General features: G+C 32.8%; 5 protein-coding genes across 21 annotated transcripts in view; 3 read left to right on the forward strand and 2 right to left on the reverse strand.

Annotated features, from left to right (window-relative positions):
• Positions 1-2,880, forward strand: part of LOC141453533 (putative gustatory receptor 28b) — a 29,568-nt gene extending 26,688 nt beyond the window's left edge. For all 10 annotated transcript variants that reach the window (XR_012458047.1, XM_074126899.1, XM_074126895.1 and 7 more), the window contains one exon: positions 190-2,880. Coding sequence is in view for 1 of the 10 variants with exons in the window: in XM_074126901.1 (XP_073983002.1) it covers positions 190-243 (54 nt within the window). In the remaining 9 variants the exon portion in view is untranslated. The remainder of the gene's footprint in view (positions 1-189) is intronic.
• Positions 1-23,753, reverse strand: part of eag (potassium voltage-gated channel protein ether a go-go) — a 364,129-nt gene that overhangs the window by 160,910 nt on the left and 179,466 nt on the right. The window lies entirely within an intron of this gene.
• On the forward strand, positions 3,758-15,680 carry LOC141453538 (uncharacterized). Of its 5 annotated transcripts, XM_074126909.1 has the most exons (9): positions 3,758-4,090; positions 4,169-4,234; positions 4,406-4,495; positions 7,234-7,292; positions 7,953-8,021; positions 9,174-9,263; positions 12,772-12,837; positions 12,985-13,074; positions 14,813-14,860. In XM_074126909.1, the coding sequence occupies exons 1-7, from the start codon at positions 3,758-3,760 to the stop codon at positions 12,809-12,811; spliced, it is 747 nt and encodes a 248-aa protein (XP_073983010.1). In that variant the 3' UTR covers positions 12,812-12,837; positions 12,985-13,074; positions 14,813-14,860. The 5 variants fall into 5 exon arrangements, with proteins under 5 accessions (XP_073983010.1, XP_073983011.1, XP_073983008.1 ...); XM_074126910.1 differs by lacking the exons at positions 12,985-13,074; positions 14,813-14,860 and adding an exon at positions 9,384-10,195 and having other exon boundaries at positions 12,772-12,819; XM_074126907.1 differs by lacking the exons at positions 3,758-4,090; positions 4,169-4,234; positions 4,406-4,495 and adding an exon at positions 15,319-15,680 and having other exon boundaries at positions 6,876-7,292; positions 14,813-14,922.
• Positions 4,086-22,743, reverse strand: LOC141453539 (uncharacterized). Of its 4 annotated transcripts, none has more exons than XR_012458049.1 (3): positions 22,373-22,743; positions 6,818-6,974; positions 4,086-4,501 (listed from the first exon to the last, which is right to left on the reverse strand). XR_012458049.1 is itself a non-coding variant. In XM_074126912.1 (3 exons), the coding sequence occupies exons 2-3, from the start codon at positions 18,676-18,678 to the stop codon at positions 6,963-6,965; spliced, it is 729 nt and encodes a 242-aa protein (XP_073983013.1). In that variant the 5' UTR covers positions 18,679-19,486; positions 20,402-20,528; the 3' UTR covers positions 6,643-6,962. The 4 variants fall into 4 exon arrangements, 1 of the variants encoding a protein (XP_073983013.1); XR_012458048.1 differs by lacking the exon at positions 22,373-22,743 and adding an exon at positions 20,402-20,532; XM_074126912.1 differs by lacking the exons at positions 4,086-4,501; positions 22,373-22,743 and adding exons at positions 17,962-19,486; positions 20,402-20,528 and having other exon boundaries at positions 6,643-6,974.
• Positions 20,262-23,182, forward strand: LOC141453535 (uncharacterized). The gene is made up of 4 exons (XM_074126902.1): positions 20,262-21,098; positions 21,670-21,735; positions 22,313-22,402; positions 23,042-23,182. Exons 1-4 carry the CDS (start codon positions 20,277-20,279, stop codon positions 23,093-23,095), a joined length of 1,032 nt encoding a protein of 343 aa, XP_073983003.1. The 5' UTR covers positions 20,262-20,276; the 3' UTR covers positions 23,096-23,182.

Here is a 23,753-nt window from a genome sequence, read left to right on the forward strand (position 1 = left end):
CAGCAGATCGCTTGGTACGTGGTTAATCTTAGTTCGGTTCTTGTGAGCTGCTAAAAGAATTACAACGACTATTTTTAGGTTGCAAAGAATGAAAAACTGGAACTGTAGCAAAGAAAAACTGTATACGAAATAAATTATTTATTTATTTGTAAAAATAAATAAATTGAAAGTGATCTATTTTTATTTCAGATAACGGGAAGTTCGCTAACATTAGTGGCGATAGTTGTACAGTTCACTTTTTAAATCCTCCCGGCACTTCCGGTGAACCGATTTGGACCGAAACTTTGTTGGAGTGAGAGCTGGTGGCGAAATCTCAAAATTTGAACTCTCTACAATGGAGGATATCCACATACAGAACACAAGTTGTAAGAACCACTCTTTCCTGCACAGGAAAACCCACAAAACGGATACTCAACAAACCGAAATTGAGAAAAGCTGACCCAATTTAAAGTGAACACTCACACGTCTTTCTCTTACTACTCACAGTTGTAACTTATAAATTGTTTTTACACTCATAAATATTTAAATATTACCAAAATTTTGTAGTTAATCAAACCCTAAAATGTAACATTACCAAGAAGTACATGAATTAAGGAATTTTCTCGTATTTGTTGAAATAAACTATTTCACTGTGAAAAGAATTTTCAGGGGTTTCCACGTAAAAGTTGTAGTGAGTGTCCTACGAAAACTTTGAAAGTTTTAGCTCCCAGAGATTTTTTTGTTTTTGAGATAGTTTTTAGAAATACCCACATTCATACTAATCATTTACTAAAAGAAAAATATTTTGTTTCGAACTCAAGGGACTTCAAAAACGGATATATCTGAATGAAAATGTTTTAAAATTTGAGATAATCGCTTTCTTTCACCTTGTTAAATTAAATTAAATAATCAAGAAAAAAACCAAAATAACCCCCCCAAAAAAAGTTTGTTTAGATCGTAGTTTGTGACGTAACTTTTGTGGTAAATGTGGTTTCGAACTCATTTCCTCTTTAACGTGGCACCCTCCCTATAATAATAAGGAGACCAATCGTCCTCCTTTTGCAGGTTCTGTCCTCCCTCGAAAAATGTCCTCCTACCTGTTCTCCTTTTCGATATGTCAATCTCTGTATTCAGAAATTGAGTTTTTATCGAAAGAAATGCCTGATATTAAAATCGATGACAATTGTCTGAAGAAATTAGAAGACTGAATATATATATTTAAATTCTGATAAATTAGAACAATGGGAAAATCAACATGTTGTAATTGATAAAAGATGGGTGGAAATATTTAACCATTTCAAAAATGTACACATTCCCTATGAAAATTTTGTAATTCCTGTTGAATTTACGTTGCACTGCCCTAGAACAAATGCAGCAGTTGAAAGAGTTTTGATTTTTGGCTAAGTGAGAAATCAAGATTGAATGTTGATACTCTAGCTGCAGCACTTACTGTAAAGTTCAATATGAAGGATATTTCTTGCTCCGAAATTTCCAATATACTGTTAAAAATTGATATATTGACAAAAAATATCCATTCAACGGAAAAATTCTCGTTTAATTAAATACGAGGGTCGTTTGAAAAGTCCGGGCAAAAATAAAAACTACTTAATTTTTTGGGGTAAACCTTTTTTATTTTTCAACATAGTCTCCTTTTAGGCTTATACACTTCGTCCAGCGCTGCTCTAGTTTGTTGATCCCTTCCGAATAATAGGATTTGTCCAAGTCTGAAAAATAGCCATTCGTTTCTGCAATCACCTCCTCGTTTGAATAAAATCTTTTTCCCGCCAGCCATTTCTTCATATTGGGGAACAAATAGTAGTCCGAGGGAGCCAAGTCTGCAGAATAAGGGGGGGGGGATGTGAAACGAGTTGGAACCCTATTTCCATTAATTTTGCGACCACAGCTGCTGAGGTGTGAGCTGGTGCGTTGTCGTGATGGAAAAGGACTTTTTTGTGGGCCAATCGTGGGCGTTTTTCTTGCAGCTCGGTATTCAAACGGTCCAATAACGATGAATAATATGCACCTGTAATAGTTTTACCCTTTTCCAGATAGTCGATGAGGATTATTCCTTGCGAATCCCAAAAGACAGTCGCCATAATCTTTCCGGCCGAAGGAACGGTCTTCGCCTTTTTTGGCGCAGATTCCCCCTTGGTAACCCATTGTTTAGATTGTTCTTTGGTCTCAAGAGTGTAGTGATGTATCCATGTTTCATCCACAGTGACGAAACGACGCTTAAAGTCCTGCGGATTCTTCTGGAACAGCTGCAAACCGTCCTTGCGAACACTTCACACGATTTCGTTTTTTGGTCAAGCGTGAGCAATCGCGGCACCCATCTTGCGGATAGCTTTGTCATGTCCAAATGTTGATGCAAAATATTATGTACCCGTTCATTCGAGATGCCCACAGCACTAGCAATCTCACGCACCTTCACTCTTCTGTCATCCATCACCATATCATGGATTTTATCAATGATTTCTGGAGTAGTAACCTCAACAGGGCGTCCAGAACGTTCAGCGTCACTTGGGCCCATATGGCCACTCCGAAAATTTTGAAACCACTAATAAACTGTTCTAATCGAAGGTGCAGAGTCACCATAATGTTTATCAAGCCTTTCATAAAGTAGTGTTTAATCAACACACGAAATTCTTTTTCGTCCATTTTTTGAAAATCACTCGACTTCCTCGATTCAAACGAATGCCAAACACAAAGAAATAGACCGATCTGGCTGAAACTTGGTGTGTGTTCTTCCAATAGATGCTACTAACTAAACATAACCTCGATACGCGCCAGTAGTGCTATCTCTCTGACTTTGCACGGACTTTTCAAACGGCCCTCGTAATTATAGTAAGCATAATTTGTAAATTATTGAATTAATAAAATGTTTCACTTATTTACGTTGTACTTTTTTCTTAAATTTTTTTGTCCTCCTTTTCATTGTAAAAAAATTGGTCACCTTAATAATAATAATAATGAAATACCCTTGAAATTATAATTTCCATCAACTAGTGGCTATTTGAATTGGCTAAGTGGATCTATTACAATACGTGCTTGGAAAAGAGGAGGAGGCTAACACGCCACAATATTTTAACAGATCGTAAAAAGTGATTAAATAAAATAAAATAAACTATTTGATAGTTGCCAAAATAACTTCAGTTCTGAAGTAGTTGTTCCCAGAGATGGAAACAGCAATTGTATTTTTAACAATGCTTAAACTTTAGAAGCGCCAAAAGTTCAAACCTAAGGGTTTAAAAATGTTTTTAGAATTTAATTTTTTTAAAATATGTTCGATTTCTCTTTATCATCTTCTCTGCCTAAAATCACAGGTTTATGGTTGTTTAATGATTTCTATGGTATTAATAGAAAATTCTTAATTTACTCCATAATAGTTCGTTTTTTTGAATTTGTTTGCATCATTTTCTCCATTTATCTAATATTTCTATCGATTAAAGACAACGCAAACATTATTTATGCTTTAATATTTCAAATACCCATATTAATTAACTCAGTACTTAATGTAACACATATTTGTTCACAATATTATTACAAAGAATTATGGAAACAATCATTGGTATTCAAAACTGAAAAGACAAAATACTCAAATTATATATTTTTAACAAATTGTGCAGAATTTGGTATTATTTTTATATTAGCTTTATTGTTTAGATTAACTCAAAGGTTAGACCATACCTGGAGAGATAATGCAGTGTACATTGGTTTGTTAATTGTACAAATCACTTTTTCTTTCAAAAGTATTATAGTAAATCATTTCAGTATACTCATGGAGAATTTAATAATTAAACAACAAAAAATTAATAAAGAAATGGAACTATTAAACAATGAATTATATTTAAAATTATTTGTTAATATATTAATCAAAAAACATGATGAAATCATAATCAACGCTAGACTGATTAATACAATTTTCTCTTGGCAGAACCTATGTTTGTGCACAATTTGTACAATTGGTTTTATTTCAAATGTTTATGGTGTTTGTGTTAAGTTATTCCTAAAATTACAAATTAGGGCTCTTCTATTGAATATAACATATTTTGTGCATTACTTTGGTATTATCCAAGCGGTTGCTTATTACTGTGAAAATCTAAGAGGGCAGGTAAAGTAGATTTTCTTCATTTTCTTCATTGATTGTGTTCTTTAATTGAATTTTATTTTCTTAAATTTCTGTTTGCAGATTGATAATTTCAATTATTTATTGGTTAGATTTACTAGTGAAAGATCTTTAAGCGGATTTATAGACGTACGTATAATTGTAAGAAAATTTGTAATGGTTTTAAACAGTTAATTAAAAAAAAAAAATAAGATCTTCCTCATTTGGGAGTCCAAAAACTGTATTTTGGTTTTTAGATTGTCAGAAAGACAATTCGTGAAGCTTTTAAATGTAATTTATACATGGTAATTTTTCTTACAGGACGATCTTCAGTTTTATGCAAGCCGTAATAGAAACGTCACCTTCTCTGCAGCCGGATACTTCACTCTTGGATATCCACTTGTCACCACAGTGAGTCTAAAGTTATAATAGAATTTTGAAATAATAATAAAAATGGTCTCTCCTAAGGAAGGGAGATTAGCTGAGAGGTTAGCGTATACTGGATTCAAACGTGGAGATCGTGGGTTTGAATCCAGCTGTTGGTCCTTAGATTTTCTGTTCCTAGGAGCTCCTTTTACAGCTCTCTGTCCGGTAATGGACAGTGTTCTCTGTATCGAGGGAACACGGTCCTGAGGCCGGAAGTGCCGGAAGCTCAGGGCGCCCAAGACCGCAACTGTTGACGCGTCTTAAATAAATTTTTTTTTAAAAAAAAGGTCCCTCCACACCACAGAATCTGTAACAACCCAGCAATATTCCAGCATTCTAAACAGAAACATGATGTGAACCTGAATTTTGCTATGTTTGGACATGTTCCTGATTCTAGGAGGCACTAGACCGTAGAAAGTATCATGGAGTGTGACCCCCCTTCTATGTTTGCTAAGCAATAAAAATGAAACGCTTTGATTTTTCCAGGGCTGCATTATTATTATTATTGCATTTCATGTGGAAATCACGAACATTTTTAAGGGCCTTAACTAGCCCCTTTCGATTATATCAAGGCTTATTTTGGAAACGCGGGTGAGTCGGGTGTTATGATCACGTACCTAATTGGTTTATTTATTGTTGCAGTTGGTGGGCACTACAATAACTTTGGTGGCAATAATAATACAGTTCACATTTTAAACATCAGCACAGCGGCGATCAGCTGAGCATTCCAGTATCTATTGTCTTCGATCATTACAATTCGAAGTTCTTCGCCGAATAAGTAACGCTTCATATTACGCCTCCAACTGTATCCATAATGATCTCAAATTACCATTCTCACAGGACATCCTAATCCATTAATCCATCAGCTCTCATCTCTTACCCTTCCCGAATACGCTACACGTTGTTCATCGCAGCCTCACGATTTTCTCTAGTGGTGGAATTAAATATTACTTTAGAGAGTCGCCTATGATAATTTGGAGAGTATTATGTTTAGAAGATACTGACGTGTAAATAAAGAATAGAACCGTGGCCTCAGTTCCAGGGCACCGCAACTGCGACCATATAGTAGATCTGTCAGGTGCCAAGAGAGATCAATTATCAAAAAGCACCCAAGATAAAAAAAAATAACGCATCCAGACTCACTGAGAAAGAATTTGAAAGGATAGAAAGCTGCAGTAGGATAACCTCTTCCTCGAGCAAGTTCACGCCTTTCGCCCAAGCCAGGAATAGTCAGCACAAGTCATTAATTTAGGCATATAAAGTTTCCGCTTCCTATATATTTTGTCCAGAAACTCGCACATATACACCCCAAACCCACTATTACTAACGGAAGCGACCTTAAAATGATGGATATTTCCGGTTTGAAGTCGAAATGGAAAAAACTTACAGAATTGAATTTCTTAGAATAGGAAATTAAAAATTAAAGAGAAAGAAAAAAAAGAGCATGAGCTAACATCAGTGAACTTCAAAACACGTACTTACGATAAAAACGCTATTAATGTAAATTATACACAATCGCAATCCATCCTACCAACAGGAGTTAGAGAAAATTGGAGAGGGGGAGACATTGTATATTAAATGATCTATGTACAATGATAGTAGATAATTCTCTGTGAAAATTTTGATAGACATGAAAATGTACGTGATGCAGACATTGAAACAAAAATGGGCAAATAATAATTTTTGTGCACAATAATTATTAGAAAAAAAGAAAATTATTGGAAAATAAACGAAATGATATAATTATTTTAATGCATCATTATGCTCAAAAATGCGCATATAATTTTTTTTTTAATTTTATTTTTTTAGATCAAATATTGCGATCAAAAGTTTATAAAATAAAGCAGTGTAATAGAAGGCAGTGTACTGTTAATATCAATTTCTGGTTTTATTATCAGCTGTTTATAGAAAATTAATTGTGAAGTGATTGCATTAGAAATTAGAGAACATGATATTCGATTCATCGATAAAATTCTTCATAACAAAACTACTAGGTTTATGGTTGTTTAATAAAGTTCATGACATTAACTCTGGATATTTAATTAAATCCATAATTGTTAGAATTTTAGAAATTTCGGTAATAATACTTAAAATTTATTATTTATGTGTAACCAATGAGAATAAACGATCAATAATATTGCAAATTATATTCACAATTAATACAGTAACAAATCATTTTATAAACTTGATTCACGTTTATTCACAATATCGTTATAGGAACTTATGGAAATTATTGATATTATATAAAACTAGAAAGACTAAGTTTTCTGATTTGGTACTTATTCTTAATTTTCTATTATTACTTACTGCAACTGTAGGTAGTTCAATCAATTTGAAAATCAACTTCAATAGTAATCATTTGGTTATGGTCATTGTAGATCTTCTGGCTAGTCAAATAATCCATTTTTCCAGCAATTTAACAATGTATCAATTCTGTGTGTTTATGGAAAATTTAATAATCAATCTACAAGAAATGAATAAAGAAATGAAATTGATTAAAAAACAGTTACATTTAAAATTATATGTACAATTATTGATTAGAAAGCATAATGAAATCATTAATCAAGCTAGAATTGTAAATAATGTATTCTCCTTGCATAATCTATTGTTAGGCATATCTAGTACTACTGGTTTCATTGCAAATCTTTACCATGTTTGTATTACTATTGATAGATTTGATGCTGTTGTGTTATTCACACTGATCGTACGTATTCTTTTTATAGTTTACTATCTTGGAAATATACAGGTTGTGGTGTTTTGCTGTGAAAAATTTGGAAATCAGGTAAATTGATTTCACTCGATATATTTTTTTCAAATAATTTTTGCTATTTTGATCCAGAGTTTCTTCATAGTGCTGCAATGGGGGCAGATTTTAAATCATGTGTTTTCGACGGCTCCACAAGCATCCTTGGAAAACCTCTTTGGACAAAAAAAAACTGTAGGCTTTTCTTCTCTTTACATATGGCCATTTTATTTTCCATTAATTCGAAATATTTTCGATCCCAAACCCAAATAAACCTCATAATTTTCAACCCTTGTACCATTTTATTGCCAATGCTGTGAAAAATTCTTTAAAAACTCCTCCTTAAACGATGAAAGATAAAGAAACGGATTACCAAGTCGGTGGTTTCCATACTCCACCAAACATCAATGTCATCGGCGGGTTATAGGTATCATTGAAAACCCCCCTTGAGAAAAGGGAATGCTGGTTTGTAGTGCTTCTTGATGTGTAAGAGTCCTTCGATCAGGACCACTCTGCAGCTTCCAAATGGATCTTGCAACTTTTCCTAGACAATGTACTTCCATGCTTAATGGCTGTGTCACGTTAACCAGTAATAAAATCCAGCAATAGCATGTAATACTGTTAAACGGATACATTGTTAGGAAAATAATGATTTTTTGTACCTATTTTTTGTATTTTAAATTTTGATTATTGTTTTAGATTGACCTATTCAATGACCGACTGTGCCGACTTACAACTGAAAGAGCTTTTCAAGGAAATCAAGAAGATGTAAGTATGATCCAGTTTCAGAATTTTTAAGTCCCACTTTTTAAGTACGTTGATGGTTTCTTTACATTTCACCTGATTTAGATAGACAAACATACCATTGTTTAATGATCGGCCATTCTTGAACAGAGGCGAAATGAATTGATGGCAGGCTAAGCTGTTTGAGAAGAAATAGGTTCATAATCGTTTATTTTTTGCAAGCGGCTCTGAACTTCTTCTACCAATTAGGCGCCGTGGACTTATGGCCCACAATACTGAGTCTTACAATACGGGAGTCGAACAACCCCTCCCTCTCGGAAGACCTTAATCGAAATTTCCGGGGAAAACAATTTAAATAAAAGTAATAAATCTAATTATAAAAAATGAGCACACTCTGTTTTTTAAAAAAATCGTATAAGTATTTTTTGAGACAATCATAAATAAACCGAAAAATCGATTCCGTTAAGTGGCACCCGGTTGACTGATTTCGATTAACTTGAAAAATCGACTTGTTGCCAAGAAACATATCTTAGTTTTACAAAGTATTTCTTATCTATAGTTAGGGGCTCCTTCGAGAGAGATTGGAGGGCTATTGTTCCTTCTACCTTTACAATATGGAGTCTAACAGCCCCTCTCTCCCGGAAGTCCTTAATCGACTTCCGTATTGTAATCCCTGAAATGGTTAAAACCAATTTCTACATGTTAACATACGCCGTTTTATTAAAAAAAATAATATCTACTGAGCCTGAAAGGAAAATGGATACTTTTGGTGACTGTTAATTTGTTTGTGTTATTAAGAAAATGGAAATGTGACTAATACTGGATGATATCGTTAATTTTATCCGTAGTAGCACGCATATTTCCGGTGTTTACTGCTTACATTCACGCGCCATCCGATTTAAAAGTAGCCGGTAGGACAGCTGTTCTATCAGCAAGAGTTGATAGTCGAAAAATAGATCAATCAATTTGGTGACGAGACTTGGATTTCACTTATATTTCCATACCTCACACAGTGCGAGACCAGAAGTCGAAATCTCTTCACCAAACTGGTCGAAATCTACTTCTAATGATGCAACTCCAAGTCCGGCCAGTAGATACAACAAAACATGCCGTGCTAGGAGACGGATAAAAATCAAAGATAATGAATATATGTATATTTTTTTTTACGTTATGCAGAATGATCTACAATTTTATGCCTCGCAGAAGAGAAACGTCAAATTCTCAGCAGCTGGATACTTCAGTCTGGGATATCCACTTATTACTACAGTGAGTTTTTATTGTATTATTTCAAACGAACAGTATCTGTGGTGAACAATCACTTGATTTACTCTTACAAAAATGTAATTTTTTTTTTTTATTTAAATTGCATTTTCAATTTTCTTTCAGATAATTGGCAGCACAATAACATTAGTTGTAATTGTTGTGCAATTTACTTTTTAACTTTTCATTTTATTTTATATTTCTAAACGCTAAAGCAAAATTTGTGTTGTGTAATTTGCTTTATAACAATATAATAGTAATTTCTGCTCTGAGATGTTTTAGAAATTATGGCGTCTCAAACAATGCACTCAATATTGTTAACATTTATCAATTCCGTATGTTAATGGAGAATCTAAATAAAAATGAGTAAAGGATAAACAATATTTAAAAAACAAAAAATGATAAATTATTAATTAGAAAACATAATGAAAAGATTAATCAAGGTCTGATTAATAAATACCGTATTCACGCAGTAAAATTTATTTCACTGCTTAACTAGTATAATTCGTTTAATTACGTGTTTATGTAATTTTCGCATTCCATATTCTGTTGGCAGAATTAATTTTCCATTTGTTAATGAGTTTTGCCGTGTACCTGGTCTTTTTGTAGTTTACTAGCTGTACCCGTTCGCTCGTTGCTGTGTTTGAACAAAAAGGCAGTTTTGATACCTCAAACATAATTTATTAATGACCAAATGTATACAATACATCGAAATGAAAATTAACAATAAAATTACCCCTACCTCAGAGTACAGTAGTGTCCTTGCAAAGGTAGCATTTCTACATAATGTGAAAAATTCAGTTAATGTTGTTGGCGATGGTGACATTGCTCTTGCACGTACATTTTCTGATGTAAAATACACAAGCTGTCCATTTTCAAGATGTACTGCTAAATGAACAACCGTTGAATATCGTTCATGAATGGAAAATGATATACAGGTAATACGCCATACAGCCTCATTACTACTTATGAAGCGTCCCAGTTGATATTGGGTGACTTCATCGTTAGATGCAGTTGTATTTTCCACTCTAAACACTCCCATATCGCTTCCTTTGTTCACATATTTGCAAATATATTTTATAGCTTTCACTGAATTGCAGTACCCAACATTTATGTGTGCGTTATACGTTTTTAGTAGTAATGGAGAATATGGTACTACCCAACGATTATCAACGTCAATAGTATTGTTGAGTACTTTTAGTTTAATGGATTTTCCACCATCTTCGGTATAATTTATTCTCGTATTAATAATTGCAAAAAACTGTTTTTCATGGTTTTCATGGTTACACTTTTAACAAATATTACTAATTAAATGTTATTTTGATATTTTTGGGATATTTATTCGAGTGCACCTAGAACCCCAACTCTGATTTTAAAAAAAAATTGCAAAAACCTTCCCGGGGATATACCTAATAATTTCCCGATTGGATGTATGGTTTTTGAATCTATCGAGTACAAACAAACAAACAGACACACATTCATTTTTATATATATAGATTACCTTGGAAATATCCTGACTGTTGTATATTGTGGTGAACATTTGGAAATCAGGTATACTTTTTTCTGTATAATTAATATCAAACCCTACATAGCTCGCGGTAGGCTCAAGGTTAAGGATTTGTTAGCTACGTGAAGTATGTCTGAAGAAGTGGCGCTTGTCAGGAACAGATGGTGGTGTTTTGCTCTTAAGAGTCCAAGGCACTCGGAACATGTGGGTTGTGGCCGCCGTTTAAGAAGTAAAACAAGAGAAACCTGGGTTCTGCTTGTGCAGAAAAGTCATTTTTCCCCTGCATTTCTCATCCTTTATTACCTTCTCAGCCAGGAAGGGTGTGGAGGATCCCTCCCTAAGGGCTTATTGTAATAATAATGCGTAGAAAAAATATATCGTGACTTGTATGTACTAAATTAATGCAGTATCCATAATGACAGACATTAACAACTTACAAAATAGAGTTTTAAAAAAATGATACGAATTATTACTATCTGTTGTATCAGTTTTTAAGCACTTACATGACATTGTGTTTACCTGGATTGCGATAAAACTTAATAGAAGATCAATAGTAAAATAAATAGAACTACATTTTAGAAAGCAGTAACATATTAGTACCACTTAACCTAGTGCAGTGAGCTTATGAACACTTTTACGTATTAAATTTAGAATTAAAAAAAAAAATGTTCGATTCAGTAATAACATTTTTCATAACAAAACTAGCAGGCTTATGGTTGTTTAACAAACTTTATGAAATTAATTATTGGTATTTAATGGAATTTATGATTGTTAGATTATTAGAATTATCATTTATTATTTTTGAAATTTATCTTTTATGCGTAACAATTGAAAATGAACGCATCACAATGTTGAAAATTATATTCATATTAGTAGACATATTAGATCATAGTGTAAACCTTCTTCATGTTTATTCACAATTTTCTAAAAGAAATTTATGGAAACTATTAATGCTGTTTAAAGCAAGAAAGACTAAAGTTTCAGACTTTGTGCTTATTTATAATTTCCTATTAGTTATTATTGGAAGTGCAGATGTTTTAGTCGATTTGAGCGATTATAGTAGTAACGATTTAATTTTGTACATTGTAGACAATCACGTGAGTCAAATGATATATTTTTTCAACAATCTAACAATCTATCAATTCTGTAAGTTAATGGAAAATCTAATAATCAATCTAAAAGAGGTTAATAAAGAAATGGGAATTATTAAAAATCAATTATATCTAAAATTGTATGTTCAATTATTAATTAGAAAACGTAATAAAATAATTAATCAAGCTAGAATTGTAAATAATGTATTCTCATGGCAAAATCTATTCATAGGCCTCTCTAGTACAATTGGTTTTATTGCTTGTGTATACGAAGTTTTTGTTGATGCAAACAGTTCTGAAGATAACATGTTATTTAGTATAGTAATGACTATTGTTTTTATTGTTTATTACATTGGAAATATATTTACTGTCGTGATTTATTGTGAAAAATTTGGAAATCAGGTAAATTGATTCATTTATTTATGAGGCTTTTTTTTTTTTTTTAAAGTAAACATAAGTTTCATAACCTTCCCTACTGTATCGCTCAAGATAACTTAACACGCTGGTTAAACGTTTGTTTTTGTACACTTCATATAGTAGTTTTGGTGCTTAGTGTGACAACTTTCGATTATTTAAACGTCCAGTCCTATCAAGAATACTTCTTGACACTTGAGGAAACGATGGAGGAACTTGATAACGATGCAATCGTAAAGCGTGTCTGTTCGCTTTCATTTTTTCATCAACTTTCTGCACCAAATCTTCAGTAATGACTGAAAATAATGGTAAACACACGAGAGATTGTGTTTCCTAAATGGTGCTATAGACATCCTTGTTTGCCTAAAAATTCCTGATCATTGATTCATCAAAATCTCGATTCTTTCATCGTTTCACTGCTTTCTAAGTGAAGAAAATTTACCTCTTACAGCAGTTTTATTTACTCCAGTTTTTTTTTTTTAATTCAATTTCAATGTTTTAGGATGAAATTTTCAACGAACAGTTGTTCCAGCTTACAGTAGAAAGAGTTCTCCTTGGAAATCAAGATGTAAGTAAATCATTTCTCAGCATTGGTTCACCATCAGACAAATGCATGTCCACGGATCAGTTTTAGTGCACTACTTCCGCCCCTGTAATATCGGAAAGGTTTTGGCGCCGATTTCTGTGATTGTATTTTCTTTATTTATATTTCCAGGATGATCTGTGGTTTTATGTCTCTCGGAAGAGAAACGTCAAGTTCACAGCTGCTGGGTTCTTTAATCTGGGATATCCACTTATTACTTCTGTGAGTTTTTAAAAACTAATAAAATAAATTGTGAAACACTTGCACCGACCTTCGCTTACAGCAATGTTTACTATAGTAAGGGAGAAACTTTTTCTGTGAAGTTCAGTGAAGGACAAAGCTTGCTCGTGTTGCATTTTTGTTGTTGAAAATTCGGCTTCAAGAGCTTTGCAGGCAATCAGTCGATCAAGCGATAGTTACTCCCACTAAAAGTGTAGGAGCCCTCTTCTACTTACTATTGCAGGCTAGTGGCACGTAGTTGGATTAAGGGGTTCGCCACTCCACCGAAAATATTGAAAGATATAGATATGTTTCAATAGTTCGCTTTGGAAAATGATTTTAAAACAGACTATAACCTAACATAAATCTTAACGACTTCTAAATTCGTTGATTTTATTCGTCCTTTAACACGAATTCTATCGTATCCATACGTGGTATCGAGCTTAGGGGCAGATTACTCAGTTTGGTAAACGAATTTAGACTTCCCTTCTGTTTTCGTCTTACTATCTGAGTGAGGTTTGATCATTTTGTAAAACTAATGAAATGAAACTAACGAAACTTATTAATTTTTCATTAAGATTCATGAAAATTTTGAATAACTTCCGTTCATATTATGTTACTTCCCTCATTCAGTCAGCAAGTTTAGTGCAAGACGCAAACATAAGTGAAGTTGAAATCTCTAACCTAATCTGAGGATGGATGAAAGTCTGAATTCAGTCCAGGATACTGTAAACATGTGTGCCAGGACGGATAAAATCAAAGAGGAGCTAAAGATTTGGAGTTAGTATAAGTTCGTAAGTCTCTATTGAATTAGATTCCATGGGGATCAATCGTTCAGCCTATGCCACCTTGAATTAGGGGATAAGTTTGTGGCACTCTCCAGTTGGGTACACATCCAGTAGTGCCAATAGGCAATCAATAGATTAGACTTAAGTGTTTAAGTGGGAGATACCTGGGTAGAGTCGACAGGTTTGAGTTTGTCTTCCCCAAGGAGTCGAACTTTCTTTTTGCATTGATGTGTACTTGGGGCTCATTTCATGTATTGAGGTTTCTTCTTCTTTGTGATGAACCAACAGAGGGCTATTCATTGTCAGGCTAGTATAAAAAGTAAAGGAATCGTCTACTTTTTCAGGCGGGGCTTAACGTCGAACTACCAATTAGACGTCGTGGACGGAGGCGAATAGCAAACATATTTTACTGTAAATTTCTTTTATTAACCATTAAATAAAATCCAAGGCCTAAGACCGGGAATCGAACCCAGTACCACAATTCCATTGTCAGGCTAGTGGCATGTGTTTGCTCACTCAGTTGTAGCCTTGTCAAGAGGTCTATGATCGCTTAAATGCAGCCCTTGTAGGAATCCGCATTCAACTTAGAAGAGTGGCTAATAATGAACTCTAGTTTCACCCCCGCGACTACAATAGTGCGGCATTTTGCCTGTACACACTTTTCAAACTGAGGTCTCTAAAACGATCTCATTGAGAAAAAAGGGTAGCATTTATTTCTAAAAAAGGGACCCACAAAAACTAATTATGTGTACCCGTTGCAGGCAATGAATAAAAAACATAGAATTTAATTACTTAATTTAATTTGTGGACTATTTTTTTTCTCTTACAACTGTGAGACATGCTGTAAGAGAAATTGTTTGAGCGTTTTTAAATTTTATAGTTTATAAATTTTGTTTATTGAAAAAAAAAAAAAAAAAAGAATTTAAAAGATGACGTTTTCATTTTTCTTTCAGATAATTAGCAGCACAATAACGTTAGTGGCAGTTCTTGTACAATTTACTTTCTAAATATTTTCTGGTTATATTCCAATATTTCTGTTGAATACTAAACTTGCGTTATCGAAGTAAGTTGATTGTATTTTAATGTGTAATAAAAGTTCTTTATTGATTAGTTTAATTGATTTAAATTTTTTTTAATATTTAGTCTTGTTCATTTTTAACTTGAAAAGATAACTTCTTTATGATACATGCTGATTCAAAATGTTAGCTTTGCAAATACTTAATGTCATCTACTTTATTGTAAGTGTTCAGTTGGTTGTAAATATTGTTATGCAACATTCGGAAAATATTTCTAAATAATGTAGGTCAGTTTCGTGTGCGAAAACCGAATCAGTTTGTATAGCAAAAGCACAATATGAGTTTTTGGTGTTCCATTTTGAACCCAAAACAATATCAAACTGATCTGTGATCAATCAGAACAGTCAGAGAACCAAAAAATTATAAAAAAAAAAATATTTCAGGATGGCAGAAGCCTGAGGAGATTGCTCCTAGAAGGACACGAGGCTGAGGAGTTGAGAGGTTTGTCAGCGATTTGAAAAATGTATGTCTCAGCGAAGAGGTGGCGGTTGACAAGGTCAGATGGTAGTGTTTGCTCTTGGGAGTCCAAGGTACTCGAACTTGTGGGTTGTTGCCGCCGTTTAAGAAGCAAAATAAGAGAAACCTGGGCTCTGCTTGTGCCGAAGCAATTTTTACTGCATTTCTCAATATTCAGCACCAGCTCAGGTGAGATAGGGTGCGCGGGTCTCTCCCTAATAATATTAAACTATAATAATATTGCACATAAAAATATTTCGTGACTTGGATAATAGATTGAGACATTTAATTTTTGGACACAGCAATAATTACAAAATAGTGGTACAAAAATTAAAAAAAAAAATATTACACTTTGTATCAGATCGTAATTTACTTTCATGACATTATGATTATTGATAATAAAGTCAGATAGAATAGTATGATAGCCACAGTAACATTAATATTTCAAAAAGAGCAACCACATTAGCAGAACTGTGGACGCTGTAGTGGGTGGATGTCCTGGGTTAAAGAATTAGTCATTAGCAGTGATAAAATATTTTATGTTAGCGAAAAAATGGTGTTCAATTCACATTTAACATTTTTCATGATACTATCAGGCTTATAGTTGTTTAATAAATTATTGGTATATATTGGAATCCATTATTGTTAGAATCTTTGAAATATTTGGTATAAATTTGTCCATATATTGTTTATGTATGCTAAAAAATACTGAAAGTATAATGTGCACTTTTATGGATATATCATCAAGCATAAACAGCTGTTTGATCAATTTTTGGTACAAATTTATTCCCTGTAAAGAAAAATGTAAATTCTCTAATTAAATGTTTGGAATTAATGTAGTTGCAATAATTATTGGAACTAAAAGAGGATTGTTGACGCTAAGTGATTAGAATACCACTAGTTCAATTTTACTGATTGTTCATACAGTATATCTTCTAATCTTACATGTTTTCAATAATATTTCAAATTATCAATTCACTACATTAATAGAAAATCTAACAAATAATCTAAAAGACATGAATAATAAAATGAAAACAATCGGGAAGAAATTTAATAAAACATGTCAAACTATTAATTCAAAATCACGATGAAATAATTAATCAAGCCAAATTAATAATCTCATTATTCTCATGGCAAAATCTATTATTAGGTACAATATTTACTATTGGCTTTATATCAAATCAACATGATATTTGTGTGGCTGAGATGGATATAAAAGTTAGTATTTTATCGACATCTCTGTTGGATATACAGTATGTAGTTTATATGTTCTATAATACTGGGAGTTGACAGCTGATTGTCGTCTTTTTGTGAGAAATTTTAAAATCAGATAAACAATTTTTGCATGTTTTCTTTTTATGTTTAATAATTAAATGATGTTTAAAAGGAATACAACCTTATATCTAACTATTTAAATTAAGTACAATCTTTTAAGAAGTCCAACAAAGGGCTACTATTAGCAGAAGTGGGGCTGCATTGCGCACCAGGACCTTGAAATTATTGATTATATATGTATATATATGTATATTTTTTAATCTCTTTTTTTATTTTTTATGTTGACGAGTTCAACGAACAACAACGATTGTAACGATTCACCTCGGAAAGAGCTTTTCGTGGATATGAAGATGTACGTAAACTGTATATTTAATATTGTTACACATGTTAAATTAAGCCGCCATGATAGCCGAACGGTTAAAATGTAATAGTTGTTAGTAATGGGTTCGATTCCCCTGGTCTAGGCCTTGGATTTTATTTAATGGTTAAATATGAGGAATTAGTAGTAAAGTACGTTTGCTAGTCGCCTTCGTTCACGACACCTAATTCGATAGTTGGGACGTTAAGACCGTGATAAACTATGCATTACTTTACTTTTTAGTTTTTTCTCACATTACTACCTAGAAACCGGAAGTATTATTTCGAAGGATTCTAATGTTTGACATCAAATTTTAATTTCCCCCGGTGAATCTTCTGTTTGTATGAGGTTTAAGGGAAATTGTGGGGGCTATTGTCGAGAAAATCTCCACAAAGTTAAAAATGTAATCAGTAAGGCGTTACTCCTGGTCGGAAAATTTTCTAGAAATCTGGAAATTTCCAATAAATAACCTTAATCCCTTAATAAGTTATAATATTGTCATGGAAATGGCACATTTAAGGTAAAATTTTTCCATTACCCTTTACTCCGCATTTCTCTTAGTTGAATTTATCTGGAAACATTCTTAAAACAGGCTCGCCTTATAAACTTCCACGAATTTTGGGCGTTAATCTCAGAATTTGGACTGAAACTGGAAATACAGGATGGTCCAAAAGGTATAAGATGTAAATACATATGTTATCGATATATTGTTTTTTTTTTTCTCTCCTCAGATGGTGAATGGTCATGACGTAAGGAATGGATTTTTATGTATTTAAAAATGCCAAATATTTAATTAAAATATGCATTTATTTTCGTCAATTATGTGGAAAATATGTGATTTTCTTAAAATATTTTCTGGAATATATCGGACAGTTTCTGCTACTCGATGCAAGGCATGAGCAATACACGTCACATGAATTATCTTAGGATAAAATACCTGAATAGATTGCCCAGCCTTGACCATGTTGGGGGCAGCATCAGAGAGAAACAAAAGAACTTTTTCGTTCAAAACTCCACTGGGCCATAGGATATGCATTGAGGCATCGAAGAATCGTGAAATGGTGGAATGATTGCATTTTTCGAGAACCTCACAGTTCAAAAGGAATGGCTTTGAATCCACATCAGCATCACTGTCAAGTTTTCCAATAACTGCATTGGCAATATACCTGCCCTCAACGTCAGTGGTTTCATCAATTGACACCCAAATCGGTCCATCTTTGATATGTTCTCGAATTCTGGTTAGTGTATCTTTATAGATATCTTCCAGGTAGTTTTTCCGCAGAGTGCTCTCGTCAGGCATTTTTTCCCCAATATAGGTCTCTAAGAATCCTTTGAAATGAGGATTTTTAAGTTTGTGGAATGGGATATCTGCCCTAACCAAAGCCCGACACAGATCTGTACTCAGAGTAGACTTACTTGATGATGGAGATGTAAGGAAGGCTTGATAGGACGTCCTCTTTTTCTTTCTGTTTTTATTCTCTATGTGCGATCCGGTGGCAATATGTTGGGTGACTTGGCAACGTTGAGAGCAAGAAACGCGCTTGTCACAAGCTGTGCAGTACAAAATGTCTCCATCACTTCGAAAAAGTTCTGCTGGAAACTCGCGAAGATATTTAGCAACCAGTTGTTTGTTTGAGGCCGATGTTCGTGGCATTTCACCCAAAAAAGAATACACTAAGTGACCGAACGAAATGAATTGGACACTTCAACGAACGAGCTGAAAGAACAGACAACGTCAGACAACTTCAAAGAACTAACAAGTGCCCGTCACTGTTTAGCAGCATTCTGTGTAAATTACAATAACCATTGTACCCACTGTGATTCACAGCCCTACAGTCTGTGGTTCACAGTTCCTGTCAACCACCTCCCAATTATGAAAATATGCCCAAAATGAAAAATATGAAAAAAATATGTACATATTTTGATTAAATATGTAGAAATATTTATTTATTTTAATCAAATATGTATAAATATGCGATAACCTCCAAATATGAAAAAAGTAGACTCAAACGGCTTAAAAAGTGTCAGTATGAATACTTCTAGTTGAAAAACGTCTGTAAATTGCCTAGAAAAAAATATGTAAATACATACAAATCCGTTCCCTAGTCATGAGTATGTCTTGGCGAATTAAGTATATTGAAAACAAAATGTAACAAAAATGTAAATAAAGACGGTTTTCTTATTATTGTTGTTGTTGTTGTTTTTATGAGACTAAGTTTAAGCTTTAGTTTAAAGCTTGACACACCAGAATTGCTAATCAGCCTTGAACAAAGTTGAAGATACAAGGTTATATGATTCAATTTTACATTATGTTTATTTATTTTATTTTTCCAGATACTTTGTAATTGGTAGCACAATATCTTTCTAACAATTGTTCATTTTGAATCTTTTTTAGTTTATTATTGCTTTATTGATATTAATTAAAATAAAAATACGCATAAAAATTTCTGTTACTCCTTTTTCTGTAAAAGTTAAAGAAGACAATTTTATTTGAAAGTTGACTTTGATGGATCAAAATAAATTCATGAACAATAGGGGGAGCAATATTGTGATAGGGCTTCACGTAAAGAGGCCCTACAATCCTACAGACAAGCCCACAAATACATGAACATAGATTCTCAAGGAACTCAGATTCTTTTCTCCAATCCTAATATAGCTTTATCTGGAAGAAATTTTCAAATAAAAGTGACAATACACTCACCACAATTTGATAAGTGTTTGCAGGCAATTCCAGCCAGTGGCTGCTACCAAATAAACACAATACTCAAATAGCTACATAAGTAAATCATTACGTTACATTATAAATAAATCATTTCATTTTATTGATTTAATCTCCTCTTAGAAGACGTACGGTACGGCATGACAATTATTGTCCAATAACAATCAACTGATATCAGATAGGAAACACACGAATATATGACGTGAGATAAAAATTAAAGCGAAATTTCCTTTCCCGAAATAATAATTACAAAATGGAACGGAAAATGAATGTAGAGAAATAATAATTTATTTTTATTCGACATTGAAATGAAACAGCAGTCGATTTTTTAAGATCATAAAATGCGATAGAAAATATAAATAGTAAAAACAAAACTAGAAAATACAAATTAAACTGTTTAGTATAAGATTAGTTCAAAACAGAACGGCATGATGCGTTGTCCTAGTTAGGGGTTCAAAAAAATGAACAAAAGTAACTGTGAATACAAAATAATTACGTGTTAACATTTTTTTAAAGTTATCTTTAAAAAAAAAATGTTTGATTCAAAACTAACTTCATTCGTAACAAACTTAGCAGGTTTATGGCTATTTAATAACGATTATAATATTAGCTGTTGGAGTTTAATTGAATCTATATTACTTAGAATTTTGGAACTTACAGGTATAATCCACGAAGCATATCGTATCAGCAAGCATAAAAAAGGTCTTGATTTATTGTTGCGTACCATTTTCATGATATTATCATTAATCAATCATACCTTGAATTTAGTGCATATGTTTTCCCAGTATCATTATCGAAATTTATGGAGAAAATTGATTCGTTATAAAACTAGAAAGGCAAAATTATCTACTTTGATACTTGGCTGTAATTTTGTCTTGTTATTTACTGGAACATTTGGATTTTTGTTTACTTCCAGGAACGCTGAAAGAAATGATGTACTTCTATGTGTTTATATAGTGCTCAAGCAAGTTATACATTTTTTCAACAATATTTCGTTCTATCAATTCACTGCATTCATGGAAAATCTAATCATCAATTTAAAAGAAATCAATAATGAAATGGAAAAAATTGAAAAACAATACTATTTTAAAGTGTTTGCAAAATTATTGATTAGAAAACATGATGAACTTATTAAACATGGTAGATTAATAAACATTGTATTTTCATGGCATAACCTATTATTGTGCATAACCTGCACTTTAGGTTTTATTGCAAATCTATATCGAGTTTGCCTAGCTGTGTACAGTGTGAACGATCAAATCTTATCGATTATAATTGTGGGTCTAATTTTTGTATCGTATTACGTTGGTTGCGTACAAACGGTTGCTTATTTTTGTGAACAGTTTGGGAAACAGGTAAGTCAGTGATTTTTGTTTATTTTACTATTATTCAGTGGAGATATTGCAATCATTTAGGTTTTAAACTATTTATAGAAAACTTCTTCTAAACAGTGTGTGTCGAGGCCGACATTGCTCAGTAAAGCCATCGATCGCTGATGTTGACTCGCCTTTAATAATAGCACTTATGAAAATTTATTTGAAAACTGTCAGTTACTTAATATTACGGAGCATTAAGTCTGTTGCCATAATTTTGAGGTCGAAGAAAATTACTTATACTTCAGTGTATTTGTTTTTCTTTTTTCACATTTTTGAGATTTTTTCAAAAATATCTCCAACGGTTTTCTTTAAATTTTGATGTCACTTCACTTAAAAATAGCTCTAAAAACTTGATTGTAATGACTTTTTCTAAAAAAAAATTGTTTTATGGCCGCCCTGGAGAAGGGCCCAGGTGTTACGCAATTAGGTGTCGTTTAAAGGAATGTATGGTTATAAAAAAACTGTATTATGTTAGGAAGATTTGAGAGTACACAACAAAAATTCAGAGTTTGCATTAAAAAGCCTTTAAAGTGGTTAATTAACTTTTTAGGTTGAGAACTTCAATGAACATCTGTTTCGATTCACGACAGAGAGATGTTTTCAAGGAATCAAAGATGTACGTACAGAAAATCTAATTTCATTTCCCCCCTCCCCCACAAACAATATTTCAATAATTTTCACTTTCTCTTACACCTGCTAAGATTAGACATTGTAATCGTGCAGACTTTTCGATTTCCAGTTATCACCAGAAATATCTGTTCTGACGTCTTTTGAGTTACAATAAAATAAAAGTTTTTTACAAATAGGACTGTTTGTTAGCAATAAAAACGGATAATCGCGTTACGTCCAAATTTGATATTTCGAGCCAGTGCCACCAGTATACTTGACCATAAGGTTATGGAGGAAATCGGCCAACAGGAGGTACCAGTTTCCTGGAATAGTGTTTTTCTTTTTTAAATTTTCTTAAAAGGAAACTGCTCCTAGTGATACCTACGCACCTACTTAGTGTGCTAATGGCAATTCTTAGGGCATTATCTCGTATATTGTAATACTTAAAAAGGAAATTCATTGCTTTGGCACTTCCGGAAATGAATGGAAACGGTTGCGCTTTTATTTAAAGTGGTTACTTTATCATATTTCCTTATTGAAATTCGCTCAATAACATTGTTTAATAAAATCACTGATTCCCACAGGATGATCTGCGATTTTATACCGCACAGAAGAAAAAAGTTAACTTTACAGCAGCTGGTTACCTGAATCTGGGCTATCCACTCGTCACCAGTGTAAGTTTTACAATTGATCCGCTGTGAACACTCACATCACTCACTGTAAACTGTAATTTTTTTTTAATGATCATTACTGAACAACTTAATCTGTGGAGGAGAACAGAAGGTGTGATGTCCAGAATGTATAACAATTGACAGTGTAAACAAACTATAATTAATTCTTCCAATAAAAGTTTACATTCGTACATAAAGGAAAAACAATAAGTTATAAACCTTGGTTGCAACTTTAACAATTTTACTCACTTACTTTTGGGCACTTACTAAATAAACAACACATAATTAAAGAGATCTCACTAACTGGCAGCACGCACTTATATCCATCATCCAGAAGAGGTCAGAAGGTAATCTCAAAACAGGTTGGTACCTTCTGGCGGGCGCTTGTGCTAGTCGGTTATCGATACCTGCGTGCCCTGTCGATTAAAATTTATTTCTAATGGGGCGGCTCGAAGTCGTTTATTACATTTTCCTCAACAAAGTAATGACGTAATCGGTAGTTGGAGGTTAAGCCCTATTAAAAAAATAAGCATTACTTTTCTTATTTAATAGCCAACATGGTTTAAGCAAAAGACTGTAGATTATTTAATCGAACATGGATTTTTACATCTTATTTTTAATTTTGTTTGTTTTTTGTTTCAGATAATTGGCAGCACAATTACATTTATTGTAATTGTTGTACAATTTAGTTTGTAATTAAAAAATTATTCTTTATTTAATGCCTTAAATAGAAAGTGGCCCATCCTTAGAATCTTTCTTAGTAATAATCTAATATTCGGTTGTTGTAAAGTTTGCTGTAAGGCTGTAGATTATTTAATCGAATAAGTGTACAGATATTTTTGGAAGAAAATAAATAGATATTGTTTTGAGGTTATTAAATGGTGACCTATTTTATATCATAATTAGAGTTATTTTATTCTAAATTAATTCCTAATAGCCAGTAATGATATTGTAAGTTAAACTGCGAATGACAAGTTATTATGGTATGGTCGTCTTCATTAATTAATTTATACTATCCTTACCGCTGATTGGATTTAGTTTGGAGAAGGTGTATTTTAGGATTCCAATCACATTATAATAATTATTTTCTAATAATGAAAGTTTTCTTGAGTGCATCATATCACATTTAAAAAGCTTTAAAAGTTTGTGAGGAAAAGTTCAGAAAAACTGAAGCAAAAAAGCTGCTACTTTCCATTTAATTGGAAAAATTCTAATACACTCAGCTTCCGCCCTCGTCCATGGTTATTGGTTAGTTGGCCGTTAATATCTGGCCTGAACAATTAGGCAATTACTTTACTGATTTCTTGAGATTCAAGAAAGAGAGTTAAAAGGTGTTTCTGAGAATCAACTGCTT

This window comes from Rhodnius prolixus, unplaced genomic scaffold, assembly GCF_049639745.1.
Source record: "Rhodnius prolixus isolate KJV_2025 unplaced genomic scaffold, Rpr scaffold_3, whole genome shotgun sequence".
Taxonomy (NCBI): Eukaryota; Metazoa; Arthropoda; class Insecta; order Hemiptera; family Reduviidae; genus Rhodnius; species Rhodnius prolixus.